We start from the raw sequence: 14,768 nt of genomic DNA, 5'->3' as shown, positions 1-14,768 counted from the left end.
ACTGAGAGTCCGCATGCCACAACTAAAGATCCCACGTGCTGCAACTAAGACCCAGTGCAGCCAAAATACTTTAAAAAAAAAAAAAAAAAAGAACAGCTTCCATCCTCCTTAGAGGAAATGTACAATTGTATTAAAAAGCTTGCTGTGGGGGCTTCCGTGGCAGCGCAGTGGTTAAGAATCCGCCGGCCAATGCAGGGGACACGGATTCGAGCCCTGTTCGGGGAAGTTCCCGCATACCCCGGAGCAGCTAAGCCCGTGCGCCACAACTACGGAAGCCTGCACGCCTAGAGCCCGCGAGCCACAACTACGGAAGCCTGCACGCCTGGAGCCCATGCTCCTCAACAAGAGAAGCCGCTGCAATGAGAAGCCTGTGCACCGCAATGAAAAAGCAGCCCCCGCTCACTGCAACTAGAGAAAGCCCGCGCGCAGCAACAAAGACACGGTACAGCGAAACAATAAAAATTGGACATGACTCATACACATCTACATCAGCAATTAACTCTTCCCCCATTAAGAGGAGTGATTCTCTTCCCTGTGATAATTTTAACCAGGTAAATTACCTTAACCAAAGAACAACTATTTTTTTGTCAGTTGTTGGAAATATCCTTCCCCAGGTGTACCTCCTGTTAGTCAGATATTGTTCTTCAGAACTTTCCATATGCATATCAACTGTAATTTCCTACTGACTTACAGTTTCAGAAAGTTTTAGCCTGCAAGGAAAAAGCAGTGGTTTCTAACACCTGAATTTTAGGCTTATTGATCCTAAACTCTTGCCAAATGTTTTTACTTCACTGGGCAGGCTTGCAGCACACCCTTCTGAAACACAAAGATTCTTCTGGCAGTTCAAGAACCCTCCTCTGATTTAAGTGTGCCATAAACATTAGTTATTACTACTTTGCTGGTTTACATTTTGTCTTTCTCAAAGCTGGTCATACCTGTGTGTGTGTAACCTTTGTTATCCGTCTCAGTCAAGCCTCTCTTTTACCATGAAAAATCTCTAATATTTTATCCTGTCCTAGACCTTCAGCTACTGAGATTGCTTTAATTATTGCCTCCTGTCTTTTTTTTTTTTTTTTTTGCAGAGGCAGAAGACTTTAATTTTCATTTTGAAATAATTTATGCAGCTTAGCTAGAGTTCCAAGCAAGGAAGGTGGGAGAGGTCAGATCCGGGCCTACAATTACCTACAGTATTTGACTACCATATCCATGTTTGGTTGACTCCTTTTTTTTTTGCAGAGAAATCCAAATTCTTTCAATAGTAGAATGCTTGAAAGAGGCAGAAGGATGAGGAGAAAAGAAGTGAAAAGAAAAGCAAAATACAGTAGCAAGTGCTGTAGAATGTTTAAGGGAAGTGCATCATCACACAAGCAGGAACAAAATGGGAGACTTTATTTCATTGCTTAAATCAAAACATTCCATGAAAGACTGCCTTAAATAATTTCAGAGGCCTCACTGATACACATATGGGAGGGGAACTCCAGTACCCTGTGCCCCAAAAACTATTTGGCATAACTAATGACATGCAAACCCAATTTGCAAAAGCAGAGCATTATTACAATATGATATAAAAAGGTTGGTTGAGCAAATAGATTCCACATCTTTAAAATGGGAAAAGAGCCATTTTAATTACACTGTGTTGAACCTGAGAAATCTTGGCAATACTTAAACCCTTCTCAATTACAAATAGGAGCAAAGATACAGATGAATCAAGCCACCCCTCTCTAAGGTCACTGAGCAAAGAGATTCTGCATTTGCTATTTTGGAATAAGTTGTTTGCTTTCAGATGGCTTTTTAAAATGGATATCACGTACCTTTTGCTTGTACAGAACTTTCATATAAAATAGTTGCTCCTTAATTGTATCTGTTACTATTTAACCAGTGATTTTTCTAGTGTTATGCTATGACATTTTTTTCTTTGAATGTTCACTTTCTGCACTGAAAGGCTCAGCTGGATTTGAAAGCCACAGATTCAGAAACATGGCACAATGGTGCAATTCACAAATAAATCACACTTTAAAAAATTAAATATTCATGCCATATCAAAGTAGCCAGCCACCAGTGCCAAAGACACACGTTTATATTTCACCATAAAGACAACCACAAATTAAAAGTATTTGCCAAAGTGTCTCTTTTCTTTTCTCTCGTTGTTAAATCACTTTCTCCCAAGATGTACTTGTTTCCTAATATTTAGCATTCTCAGTACAACTGAAATTAATTACATTCACAATGGTCACATTCTGTATTCAAGACTCTCTGGAATCTTGATTGCCTAAAATGAGGTAGATAACCATTCAAGGGTTTTGTTGGTTGGGACTAATTTCCTTTAGATCTTGATCATCTTTTTTTTTTTAATAGAATTCCAAAATATTTAGCAAAAGATTGAAAATGTCTGAGCATTTTGGAAAAATATACTTTGAAAAGGTTTTTTTTATGAAAGTTGTTTTACCTCATTTCAATTTAAAAACAGGATAAAAGCATCAAATTACAAAAGCACTACATATCTTAAAGCTGACAACCCATCATCACACAGAGCTCTAATTCTGGCTTGGGAGTACATAGATGCAGAGGCATCGGGTTAAATCATTCAGGGGCCAGACCAGCTGCTGCCCCTTAACCTTTGATCCTAAATTTCAAATTTCCTCCAAAGTTCAATCCTGACTTCTGTAGTTCTTCATAGGAGGCTCGCACTGAGATCTTGAATCCCATCTCTGGAGAAAGATCAAGCTTCAGACAGAAGCTGGAGGCGTAGGCCCACTTGGGTGAAACAGGCTGCAGTGGACAAAGTTGGAAACAAGATGGAGCCGAAGGTTTTGGACTGCTGTCTTGGGCAGGCTTAGACTGTGAGAGGCAGGCCCGATTAGAGCAACTCAGCCGTAGCCTCAGGAACCGTCAGGTTGCTGGGGGTAGGCTGGGCGCTAGACCAGCCAAGGGCCCCGGAATGGGTCGACGGGAGATTTCTGAAAAGACCTGCAGACTACTGCGGGTTTTTGTCTTTTTACGAGGAGCCGTGGGCGAGGCACCCAAGAATTTGCTTAAGGAGCCTGACTTCCTCATGCCTCGAGCCAGATCCTGGAGCATCAGGTCGTCGGCCAGGACGCCCAGAAACGCGCTGGTGGTGGAACTGAGGATGGTGGCGGCCACCTGCACCGGGCGCCGGGCCGCAAAACTGCCACTACCACCAGCGGTCGCATCGGGCTCGGTAGAGCTTCGCAGGATGGGGTCGCCAAGTAGGCGGCGAAGCGCGTACGAGGCGCCAGACGGCAGGTACTGGTAAGCGCGCCGCCCGCTGTGGTCACGCACCTGCACCTGCGCACCCAGGCGGACCACCAGCAGCACCGCTGCATCCTCATGGCCATGCAGAGCCGCCAGGTGCAGCGGCGTGTAGCCGCCGTGTGAGCGCGCGTTCACGTCGACCCGCGCGCCTCCACGCCGCGCGATCTCCACCAGCTGCTGCACCATCTCGAGGTCGCCACTCTTGGCGGCCCAATGCAGGGCCGTGAAACCAGACATGAAGTCGCGTTTGGCCGCCAGGCCGAGGTCGCGTAGCAGCAGCCCGTGCAGCTGGTGGGTCCAACGGCCCCCGGCAGCCCGCACTAGCCACTCGTGTTCGGCCGGCTCCAGGGGTACGGCGGACGGCGGCGGTGCGGCGGGCACCTCCTCGGTGTCCGGGCTCAGCAGGCGAGGGCCGGCGCGCGACAGGCGCCTCAGGTGCGGGGAGCGGCCGGGGCCCAGGCTGAGGCCCAGGCCGGACTCCTCAACTGAGAGCCGCCGCAGCAGCAGCGGGGAGCTACGTGGGCTGGGCTCCTCCGACAGCTGCCGACGCAGGCCCTGCTCCTCCGCCCGGATCCGGAGCGCCGCGGGGCCCGGGACGCAGCGCACGGGCAGCATGCAGGGCTTTTGAGGCAGCGCGCGCGGAGCGGGTGGTGGCGGCCCTTTTGTCAGCCCAGGCGCAGGTTCCGGGTCTGGCGGTTCTGCATGGGGCAAAGCTGCCTCCGACGGTGCCATGGACGGTGGGGCCACGTCTGCAGAGAGTCCCTCGGAGGGCTGGGCCAGCTCAAAGGCTGTAATCTGGGGCTCCGAGGGCATCCCTGACTGCCGGGCTGGGACTAACAGCAGCTCCTTAGTCAGCTGAGTGGGCTCAGAGGCCGGAGCCCCGGGGGTGTCCTGTGGCTCTGATGGCGGAGCCGGGTCCTCAGGTGGTTCCACTGCCCTCTGCGCCGAGGCCAAGGATGGAGCCCCCGAAGCAGCGGTTTCCCCCTGTGAGACGGAGGTGATCTTCGACGGCGGGGCTGATGCCACCGGGGTGCTCAGGAAGCAGGAGGGAAGGGACTCTGGTCCCTCCCGGGGCCGCGGCTTCTTCCTCAGCACCACAAATTTGACGCCGTCGAGCTCCTTCACCACGGCCACGTCGTTGACAAACTGCTTGAAACGGTCCCTGCGGGCGGCGCGGCCGCGTGGGTCGCCGGCATCCAGCAGCGGCTTGAAGCGGCTCCGCAGCTCAGAGTCGCGCACCTTTCCGCCGTTCTCCTGCAGAAAGCCCAGCACTGCCGCCTGGCTCACCCCGGCGGCCGCAGCGGCTGCGGCCGCGGCCAGCGCCATGGTCAGTCCGGTCCCTCAGGGGAGCCGGGGCCTCCCCCTCCCACCGACCAGCTGTTCCCGGTTGCTGGGCAGGTGGACGTCGCGGCGCCAGCTGGGACGCACTGGAGCCGGGGTTCCAGGAGTCACGTCCGCCTCGGCCAGGCTCACCTGATCGTTTTCAACGAGGCGTAACGGGCGTGTCCCTGAAGCTGAACCTCGGTCATGCCCGCGCCGCGGGGCCCAGTATCTCCTGGATAAAGGAGCTGGGGGCCGCGGCGCGCGTCCCCCGCCGCCGCCCCGCCGGGCTCCCAGTCTTCGGGGGTAGGTTTCAGCCTTTATATTCTGTCCAATGGGCGCTGGGCGCCATCCCCCGTGCGCGGTGCTCGCCTTACCGGTGACAGCTGCCACCAGGGACGCGGTGGGAGTGGGGGAGCGGAAATTCTCCACCCCACCTCCCAACACGGGAATTAAAGGCGTAGTGCCAGGCTCGGCTCCGGGTTGCTAGGTGGGTGTGTTCCCCAGGGATGCCGCGGTCGACAGGCGAGGCAAGGATTTTTATTCCTTTTAGAAATATTTAACCACAAAATACCGGGCGATTGCTTAAAAGCAATAATTTATTTAAAGATCATCAATACCTCTTGAATTGTTGATTGCGTTTCACATAGGAAAACGGCTTCATGCAACTTGCAGTAAAGACAATTTGTTGTGCGTGGCAATGCATGTCACCCGAGGTTTAGAATTTTCTTATGATAAAATAATACATTTTCCAATTGAGTTCGGGGAATAAAACCACAGGAAAACATAAAGAAGGAAAGATATCACTTGATATCACCATTAACATTTTGACTATTTTTCTTCTCCCTCCCCCATACACATGCATATACATGTTTATGCTTTAAAATACGAAAGTAAAATTGGAATCATGATATGTTTTTAAAAGTTCACTTACTCGACAAGTATTTGTTGCTCACCTAGTTTGTGCCAGTACTTTTTCAGACTGTGATACATCGATTAGCAAGACAGATAAAAACTCCTGACCTAATGGAGCTCCCATAGTGGGCTGGGGGGAAGGTGAGGAGGGACAAAGAGAAGTGATATGGTAATCTGAAAATTGTATAATATGCTAGAGAAATACTATGGAAAAAATAAAGCAGAGTAAAATAGAGGGGCAGGTTGCAAGTTTGAACCCTGTGTTTCGGGAGTAGGACTCACTGTGAAGGCCACAATTAAGCAAGGACTTGAAGAGATCAGGGACTTAAGTAGCTACGTAGGAGAAGAAGCTTTTTCAGCAGAGGGACCAGCCAGGGCAAAGGTGGGATCAAGTTCTTAATTTACAAACGCAGTACTACAAATATATAATCAGAGGCACCGTAGTACTTGAAGAGAGGGACTCTGGAATCTTGCTTTCTTGCACTTTCTTTTTAAATTAATTTTTATTGGCGTATAGTTGCTTCACAATGTTGTGTTAGTTTCTACTGCACAGCAAAGTGAATCAGCTATACGTACACATATATCCCCTCTTTTCTGGATTTCCTTCCCATTTAGGTCACCACAGAGCACTGAGTAGGGTTCCCTGTGCTATACAGTAGGTTCTCATTAGTTATCTAGTTTATGCATAGTATCAGTAGTGTATATATGTCAATCCCAATCTCCCAATTCATCACACCCAAAATGCCACCCTTGAGTCTTAGCTCTACATTGAGCTACTTGCTTGACCTCTCCGTGCCTCAATTTTCTTACCTGTGAAGGGGGAGAATGACAATATTACACTTACTTCAACAAGTTGTTGTGAGGATTCTGTGAGAAAGTAAACATAAAGCACTTAGAACAATGCTTGGCCCACAGTAAACGTTCAAATTATTGGTAGTATAGCTACTACTATTATTCTTACTCATTGAAAAAAAAAAAAAACAAAAAGGAGAGAACGGTCTTCACTGGTGACGCAGTGGTTAAGAATCTGCCTGCCAATGCAGGGGACACGGGTTTGAGACCTGCTCGGGGAAGATCCCACATGCCGCGGAGCAACTAAGCCCGTGTATCACAACTACTGAGCCTGCGCTCTAGAGCCCGCGAGCCACAACTACTGAGCCCAAGTGCCACAACTACTGAAGCCTGCGTGCCTAGAGCCCCTGCTCTGCAACAAGAGAAGCCACCCAACGAGAAGCCCGTACACCGCAATGAAGAGTAGCCCCCGCTTGCCGCAACTAGAGAAAAGCCCGCGCGCAGCAACAAAGACCCAAAGCAGCCAAAAATAAATAAATAAATTTATATTAAAAAAACAAAAAGAGAGAGAGAACATGTGAAAGGTCCCCCTCTCCCCAATCCCATTTCCTAGAGGTAATTTCTGTCTTTTTTTTTTTTTTTTTGGCTGCGTTGGGTCTTCATTGCTACTCATGGGTTTTCTCTAGCTGCAGTGAGCAGGGCTACTCTTCGTTGTGGTGCGCGGGCTTCTCATTGCGGTGGCTTCTCTTGTTGCAGAGCACAGGCTCTAGGCGCGCAGGCTTCAGTAGTTGTGGCTCGCGGGCTCTAGAGTGCAGGCTCAGTAGTTGTGGCACACGGGCTTAGGTGCTCTGCAGCATGTGGGATCTTCCTGGACCAGGTCTCGAACCCTTGTGCCCTGCATTGGCAGGCAGATTCTTAACCACTGCGCCAGCAGGGAAGCCCAATTTCTGTATTCAGTTCTGTTTCCAGAATGCATTCAATTTAATCTTCTTTGTAACCTCGTTTTATACTATATTGTGAGCATTTGCCCCAATGACAGTAACTATTCTTTAAAAAATATACGATTTTTTAAATGACAGGATCACATATATATAGTAATACACTTTATTTTTTTTAACATCTTTATTGGAGTATAACTGCTTTAAAATGGTGTGTTAGTTTCTGCTTTATAACAAAGTGAATCAGTTATACATATATATATGTTCCCATATCTCTTCCCTCTTGCGTCTCCCTCCCTCCCACCCTCCCTATCCCACCCCTCTAGGTGGTCACAAACCACCTAGCTGATCTCCCTGTGCTATGCGGCTACTTCCCACTAGCTATCTATTTTACATTTGGTAGTGTATATATGTCAATGCCACTCTCTCACTTTGTCACAGCTTACCCTTCCCCCTCCCTATATCCTCAAGTCCATGCTCTAGTAGGTCTGTGTCTTTATTCCCGTCTTACCCCTAGGTTCTTCATGACCTTTTTTTTTTTTCTTAGATTCCATATATATGTGTTAGCATACGGCATTTGTTTTTCTCTTTCTGACTTACTTCACTCTGTATGACAGACTCTAGGTCCATCCACCTCACTACAAATAACTCAATTTCATTTCTTTTTATGGCTGAGTAATATTCCATTGTATATATGTGCCACATCTTTTTTATCCATTCATCTGTTGATGGACACTTAGGTTGCTTCCATGTCCTGGCTATTGTAAATAGAGCTGCAATGAACATTTTGGTACATGGCTCTTTTTGAATTATGGTTTTCTCAGGGTATATGCCCAGTAGTGGGATTGCTGGGTCGTATGGTAGTTCTATTTTTAGTTTTTTAAGGAACCTCCGTACTGTTCTCCATAGTGGCGCTATCAATTTACATTCCCACCAACAGTGCAAAAGTGTTCCCTTTTCTCCACACCCTCTCCAGCATTTATTGTTTGTAGATTTTTTTGATGATGGCCATTCTGAACGGTGTGAGATGATATCTCATTGTAGTTTTGATTTGCATTTCTCTAATGATTAGTGATGTTAAGCATTCTTTCATGTGTTTGTTGGCAGTCTGTATATCTTCTTTGGAGAAATGTCTATTTAGGTCTTCTACCCAATCCAAAAATGGGCAGAAGACCTAAATAGACATTTCTCCAAAGTAATACACTTTAATTGTTTTCTTACATTTAATAGTCTACATTGTTTCTGGTTTTTAATTCTTACAGATGGTGTTGCTTATATATAAAACTTTGTGCACATTTCTGATTAATTCCTTAGGACAGAATCCTACAAGTAGAATTACTAGGTCAAAGGGAATTAATTATTTTTAAAACTCTTGGAAACTTTTTGCTAAGTTTTTTTCCAGAAAAGTTACAGCCCCATGAAATTCCCTTGTCTTTCCCTCACTGACACTGAGTAGTATCTTTTCGTTTGTCATTTTGAAAGTCAAAAAATTTGTATCTCTTTCTAATTTCCATTTATTTTATTACTAATGAAGTTAAACTTTTCCCCTCGTATTTATTGTCTTTGTTCTTTTGTCCCTTGCCCTTTTCCCCATTTACCCATATTTTCTTATTGATATGTAGTTATTAACCCTTTATTATATATGTTGTAAATATTTTCCCACTTTGTCGTTTGTCCTTTAATTTTGTTTTCTGATGACACTTTCACTTTTAGACAACTAGTTTTTAATTGCAAATATTGTATCCTTTTAGCTTAAGAATATAAGTGAAAAATACGAAGGTACATCTCCCTTTTAAATAATTTTTAGCATCAGTTTACCCTGTAGCATCAAGCAGTCTACAACAGAATGACAACAATGTCCTTGGGAAAAGTCCTTGTGTTTTTACGATAGAATTCTAAATGTAATCAGCTATGATTTCTCTTTAAATATTACCCCTTCTTTAAACCCAGCTCAAATCCCACCCCTGTGAAGTCTTCTGCAACTGCCCCAGGTGTATCGTCCTCTTCACTCTTCTGTAATTTATTTCAATGAACATCTATTGGCTATCTTTGGGTGCAAGGCAGTGAGCCAAGTCTTCTGGGAAGAAGACACAACCTTCCTTTGAACAGCTTACTGCTTAGTGGAGAGAAAAACACAACTAATTGTGTTACGTGTTCAAATGAAATGAATGCTCTATGTGCTTTCTAGCAGGTAGATTCTAAGAGAGGCATCTGGGAAAATCTTCAAGAGACAGGCTGTGAGAACAAGATAGGGGAGGGCTTGGAAGTTGGACAGTGAAGGCTGAATTCAGGGTAAAGAGTGTCTAGTGTGTTTTCTATTTAGGGTATGTGTCAGAGACACAGAAGAAGATAATGTTTGAAAAGTAATCTGGGGTCATGGATGGAAGCCCTTATATGCTAGTTTGGACTTTATCCTGTTTGCAGTAGAATGCCATGGAAACCTTTCTTCTTTTTTCTTTTTAAAAAGTAGCTTTAATTATTTCCTGATTATAACATTAATAATGATGTTTTCCCAATTCCCAGTAGTTTCCAAAATATGGAAAGAACAGATCACATGTTAGAGAGAACCATTCTTAATATTTGTTGGTTTATTCTCTGAGGTTTTCTATTTACATCCATAGATATATAAACAGCCATATATACCGTTCTACACAGATAAGATTAGACCACTAATTGTTCCATAACGGATGCTCCCTTAGCCTGTTGTAACCAGTGCTGATGTGGTGAATGGGTGGAGGAGGGGGCTCTGGAGAGGTGATGACAGGGTCCCTGTGAGAGATGGTGAGGGTCATCCAGCTAGGGCAGAAAGACAGGGATGGGTGACAAAGAAGTTTCAGGAGGAGAACTTGCATTATATTGCCTGTTTTCATTTTTAAAGTCACATTTCCTTCGTTGCCATTTTCATGTCAATAGCTACTTTTTATATTTTATTTTCTTAGCTTTTTCAGGACAAATTGTTGGATCCCTTGGAAAAATCATTTCCATGATCTCATAGGTAGTGGAGCCTCAATCAACTTGGAATTTTGTTACTGTCCCCTCTTTCCAAGGGGAAGAGGGAGAAGATTCCCCCGTTAAAGATCATTATTGATTTTTGTTTGAACTCATTCTGACTATGATCACTAAGAATAGGCAAGAGATTAAATACTTTGCTTGTACTGAATTGCTGGTACAAGCAAAGTTTACTGACAATGCTTAACAGGCTTCAGGCTCTGAGCTATACAAAGAAATGTGCCCAAGGTCACAGTTAATAATTGGCTGAGCCCAAACTCGAACCCCAGCCTGTCTGATTCCAAAGCTCATGCTCATTCACTGTGCAAAATTGGATCACCAGTGCTTAAAACTGATGTCCTGTATGTTTAATAAATAAAGTAGGGAAGAAGTCGTCAAATAAAAATCTAGCTTAAACATTTATGCTTGTGCATCTGAACGTACTCTGCTTTAATATTTTAAATGATTAGTTTATAGTTTGAGGAGACATTAGGATGAGGATGCCAATGACATCCAGTTCCCCAGGCTGCTTTTAAATTTTGGTGCCCTGCTGCCAGTGAGGCCATCGAATCAATTCTTCCAGTGACCCAGAAGTTTGCCAGTAAACATTAGGAAAATCAAACGTAAAATGTATATTTATAGCAAGGGTAAAATTCTGTAATGTGTTTTGAACATGGGAGAAAGCAACAAGGACATTTTTTTCCTATCTCAGTAACAAATTTGGAGGAGGTGGGGGAAGATGGCCCTTTGCATTTTTAAAGGCACATTTAAAAAAACATATAAAATTAAAACCCTTCATAACTGTATTATATTATGTTATGTTACATTGTTATATTATGTTATATTGCATTGTCTGTTCCAACCTGCAATCTGCTCTGAACCCCATGCCTGAGCCCCATAGAGAGCCGTAGTGGAGGCTTTATGTTTCCAACTGTCTTGTCCCTGTCATGGTGGTGTGAATAGGCCCCTTCCATTAGGCTTAGTCCACCACAGCCTGTCTCTTCTGCCCCCTGCAGGCTCACCAATGTCTGTAAGGAAGAGGAGTGTCTGGGTCCCCACCAGGAAGGGGCACTGGGGACAGAGGGGGATGGGCTACCCAGAATGGCTGTAAAGGGACTTTGTCCGGATATCAAGCTTTTGCAGTCCTGACTTCAGGAACAACTCATGTTTTGTTCTTGCTTACCAGCCCAGGGGAAGCAAGAGGGCCTCTTTTTTCTCACCCCTGTGACTTGTTAAGCCAGTTCTCTCTGAGGTCAAAGGGACTTTCTTTATGTCTAAATCTTGGTGACAAATGTCAGATCCTTTGCCTCTGTTATAAACTGAGTTTTCATATCTGTGATTCATTTTTCAGGCTTATCTGACTCCTCAGACTGTTGCTTGGTTGCTTGATAGGGAACAGGAGACTTGATCCATGAAGACTTGGAGAGCTGTGTCCTGGTCAGGTGTAGCACAAGAGGATGCCCTTTGCTGCCTTTAGTCATCCCTTCTTGGCCTGTTTTATTCTCATAGACAAGTTTTGACTTAAAAAATTATATATATATATATATTTTTTATTTTATTTTATTTTATTTTATTGTTTTGCGGTACGCGGGCCTCTCACTGTTGTGGCCTCTCCCGTTGCAGAGCACAGGCTCCGGACGCACAGGCTCAGCGGCCATGGCTCGCAGGCCCAGCCGCTCCGCGGCATGTGGGATCCTCCCGGACCAGGGCATTAACCCGTGTCCCCTGCATCGGCAGGCAGACTCTCAACCACTGCGTCACCAGGGAAGCCCCCCAAAATTATATACATTTTTAAACTCCCGGAGAGACCTTTTGGGGCTTTCATCTGGGTCAATGTCTACATTAGGACGGCTTAGTTTGAGAGGCCTGCAAAATGTTGTTTTATACATTTCCTTAATTGTAAAGTAGAGTCCCTGCTTGGGTCAGGGTGGAGAAATCAGCAACCCAGAGGCCAGCCTTCCATTCTATTATGGTTACCCATTCAGATGGGCTTGGAGATGACAGCACCAAATGTTTGGTTATGTGAAATCTACCAATAGCATCTGGCTTTAGAGATGGACAGGTGGAAGTAGCTCAACTCTTCCCTAAACTCTTGTTGTACTAGCATACCGTGTTTATCTTGCCTTCCATGTGGCAATGTGGGTAAAGGGAGAAAGAATCCTTAGATATCAACTTATCCAACTTCCTATTCAACGTTTCTAAGAGCTCATTAACAGAGAGCTCAAAATACAATAATTTGAAGTAAGTTATACGAAAAGACTGAGAGTTATATGTTGATGGAGACCCTCCCTTCTAGAGGGAATGTTGAGGGGAGGAGTCTAGCTGAGGTCTGTGTAACAGAGGGAACAGCAAGAGGTGATGAGAGCAGGCAGTAAAGGGCTAGTTCCGGGTCCTCAGAAGATCTGCTTGCTTGCCATTTTGAGACTATCAGCTAAGTAAATATTGAACAGTTTTATTAACAGCCCTCAGAGTAATAATTAGTGACACTGAACAACGAGCAAAAACGGATGATGAACTGTACCTCTGAGGCTGTGTGGTCTGGGGAAGAAGTCATTAGCAGTACTGGTTTTACTTATTTGATTAAGCGTCAATAAAATACTAGCAGCGCTAACTGAAAACAAGGATGATATAGGTCTTTTTTCATCTACCTATTCCCACAATGGCTCAAGCTCCCAGGAGCAAGATGCTGTGTCCTCATCAGTTAGGATATAGCTCTATGTTCAATTAATATTGATAATGATAAAATGGCCACAGTTTGTCACTTATAGTGACTTTCATTGCTTTGATTTTTCTTTTTCAGAATGGGCTAGAGGGCACTGTCTACAGTAACTATTCAGTAGTTATTCAATATGTTCAATAACTACTGATAATGACAAAACAGTAACGATTTGTCAGGTGGTAGTGACTCTCATCACTTTGCTCCTTCTCAAAAATGGTGTCAGTAAACAGCCTGGATATGTTACAACAGGTTACCGGGGTTCAATAGCCCCATAATTTCAGGAGCTAGGAGTGAGGCCATGGAGAGGTCTGCCTTCCTGGACTTTTCTAAATGTAAACTTCTGGTTACCTTCTCAGATGTTGATCAAATGGAGGTGAGCACAGCATAGTAAGCAACAGAAACATCTATGCTGACGCTGCAGGACTTCAATTCCACATAGAATGGCTGGAGCAAAAGAAAGGAACAAAAATACAGAGGAGCTTGGGGCGCCCAGCCAGAGGAAAGCTTATGCTTTCCCATCCAGTCTCTGAAACACAAACTATTGAGGGTTTCTCTCTCAGTGGAAAAAGGATGGAGTCTGCAACTTGGCTCTTCATACATGGCGCCGTGTTCCTTCCTCTCTTCTTCCTCTTCCATCTTCTCTTCTTTGGCAGAGATGATAGAATTTCCTGGATAAAATAATCCTTTCCTTTTTAAGTGGAAAATTTTTGGCAAAATGTCACAATGTCCTAATGTCCTCGGAGCTCAACATACTGGGCCTTAGAAAGTTTCCAGGGCAGAGACAATAAGACCACAGTCTGCACAGAGCCTTCAGTGTGGCTGCGACAGCGAAGACAAAAACAGTCATGTTCATGTTGTTGTTTAGGATTGGGCTTTTTTGCTGCTGCTTCTCTGTGGTAGTTTTTCACTATTCAGTCTAAATTTTTAAAGAACATTGTGTATGTCTCCATGAAGACAAATTGTTTACATCTCAAAGTTAACAAATTCTATGTCCTCTTTGTTATTTTCCATTCAGAAGATGTAGTGGGTTGAATAGTGGACCGCCCCCTCCGCAAAGATATGTCTACATCCCAGAACCCGTGAATGCGACTGTATTTGGAAAAAGTGTCTTCGCAGATGTAATTAAATTAAGGATCCCAAGATGAGAACATCCTGAATTATCCAGGTAGGTGTTAAATCCAGTGACAAGTGTCCTTATAAGAGACAGAAGTCACAGAAGAGGAGAAGGCTATGTGAAGACCGAAGCAGAGGTTGGAGTGATGCAGGAAGCCAAGGAATGCCTGCAGCCCCCAGAAGCTGGAAGAGTCAAGGAAGGATTGTCAAGTCCAGGCTCCCCTAGAGCCTTGGGGGGGGGGCTACAGACTAACGACACCTTGATTTTATTGATTTTATTTATTTTATTTGGCCATGCCATGCAGCTTGTGGGATCTTAGTTCCCCGACCAGAGACTGAACCTGTGCCCTCAGCAGTGAAAGCGCGGAGTCCTAACCACTGGCCCAGACCACTGGAGAATTCCCGACACCTTGATTTTTAGACTTCTGGTCTCCAGAGCTGTGAGAGAACACATTTCTGCAGCTTTAAGCTACCCAGTTCGTGATAATTTGTTATGGCAGCTCCAGAAAACTAATACAGAAGGATAGGAGGACATGGGAGATTTATCCAAATATTACTGGAATGGAAGATTCCATCCTGAAGTAGCATTCCTCAGGTCCCTAGGTCTCAGATAACCCAAGGCTATGACAAGATCTGGCCTAGGCACGTCTCAACTAAAACCCATGGCTGTAGCTGCGTGTTGGAGAGTCCTGATGTGTATATCAAATTTT

At 45.0% G+C, this 14,768-nt stretch overlaps 1 protein-coding gene across 1 annotated transcript; it reads right to left on the bottom strand.

Moving 5' to 3' along the window:
• Window positions 1–1,386: 1,386 nt before the first annotated feature.
• Window positions 1,387–4,983, bottom strand: SOWAHA (sosondowah ankyrin repeat domain family member A). Its single transcript, XM_030869923.2, has one exon. It carries the CDS (start codon window positions 4,597–4,599, stop codon window positions 2,890–2,892), a length of 1,710 nt encoding a protein of 569 aa, XP_030725783.1. The 5' UTR covers window positions 4,600–4,983; the 3' UTR covers window positions 1,387–2,889.
• Between the last annotated feature and the right edge of the window lie 9,785 nt (window positions 4,984–14,768).

The sequence above is a fragment of the Globicephala melas genome, chromosome 3 (genome assembly GCF_963455315.2).
Source record: "Globicephala melas chromosome 3, mGloMel1.2, whole genome shotgun sequence".
NCBI classification, from domain to species: domain Eukaryota; kingdom Metazoa; phylum Chordata; class Mammalia; order Artiodactyla; family Delphinidae; genus Globicephala; species Globicephala melas.
Note: the sequence above shows the minus strand (reverse complement) of the source record. Positions and strands in the feature narration are given on the sequence as shown.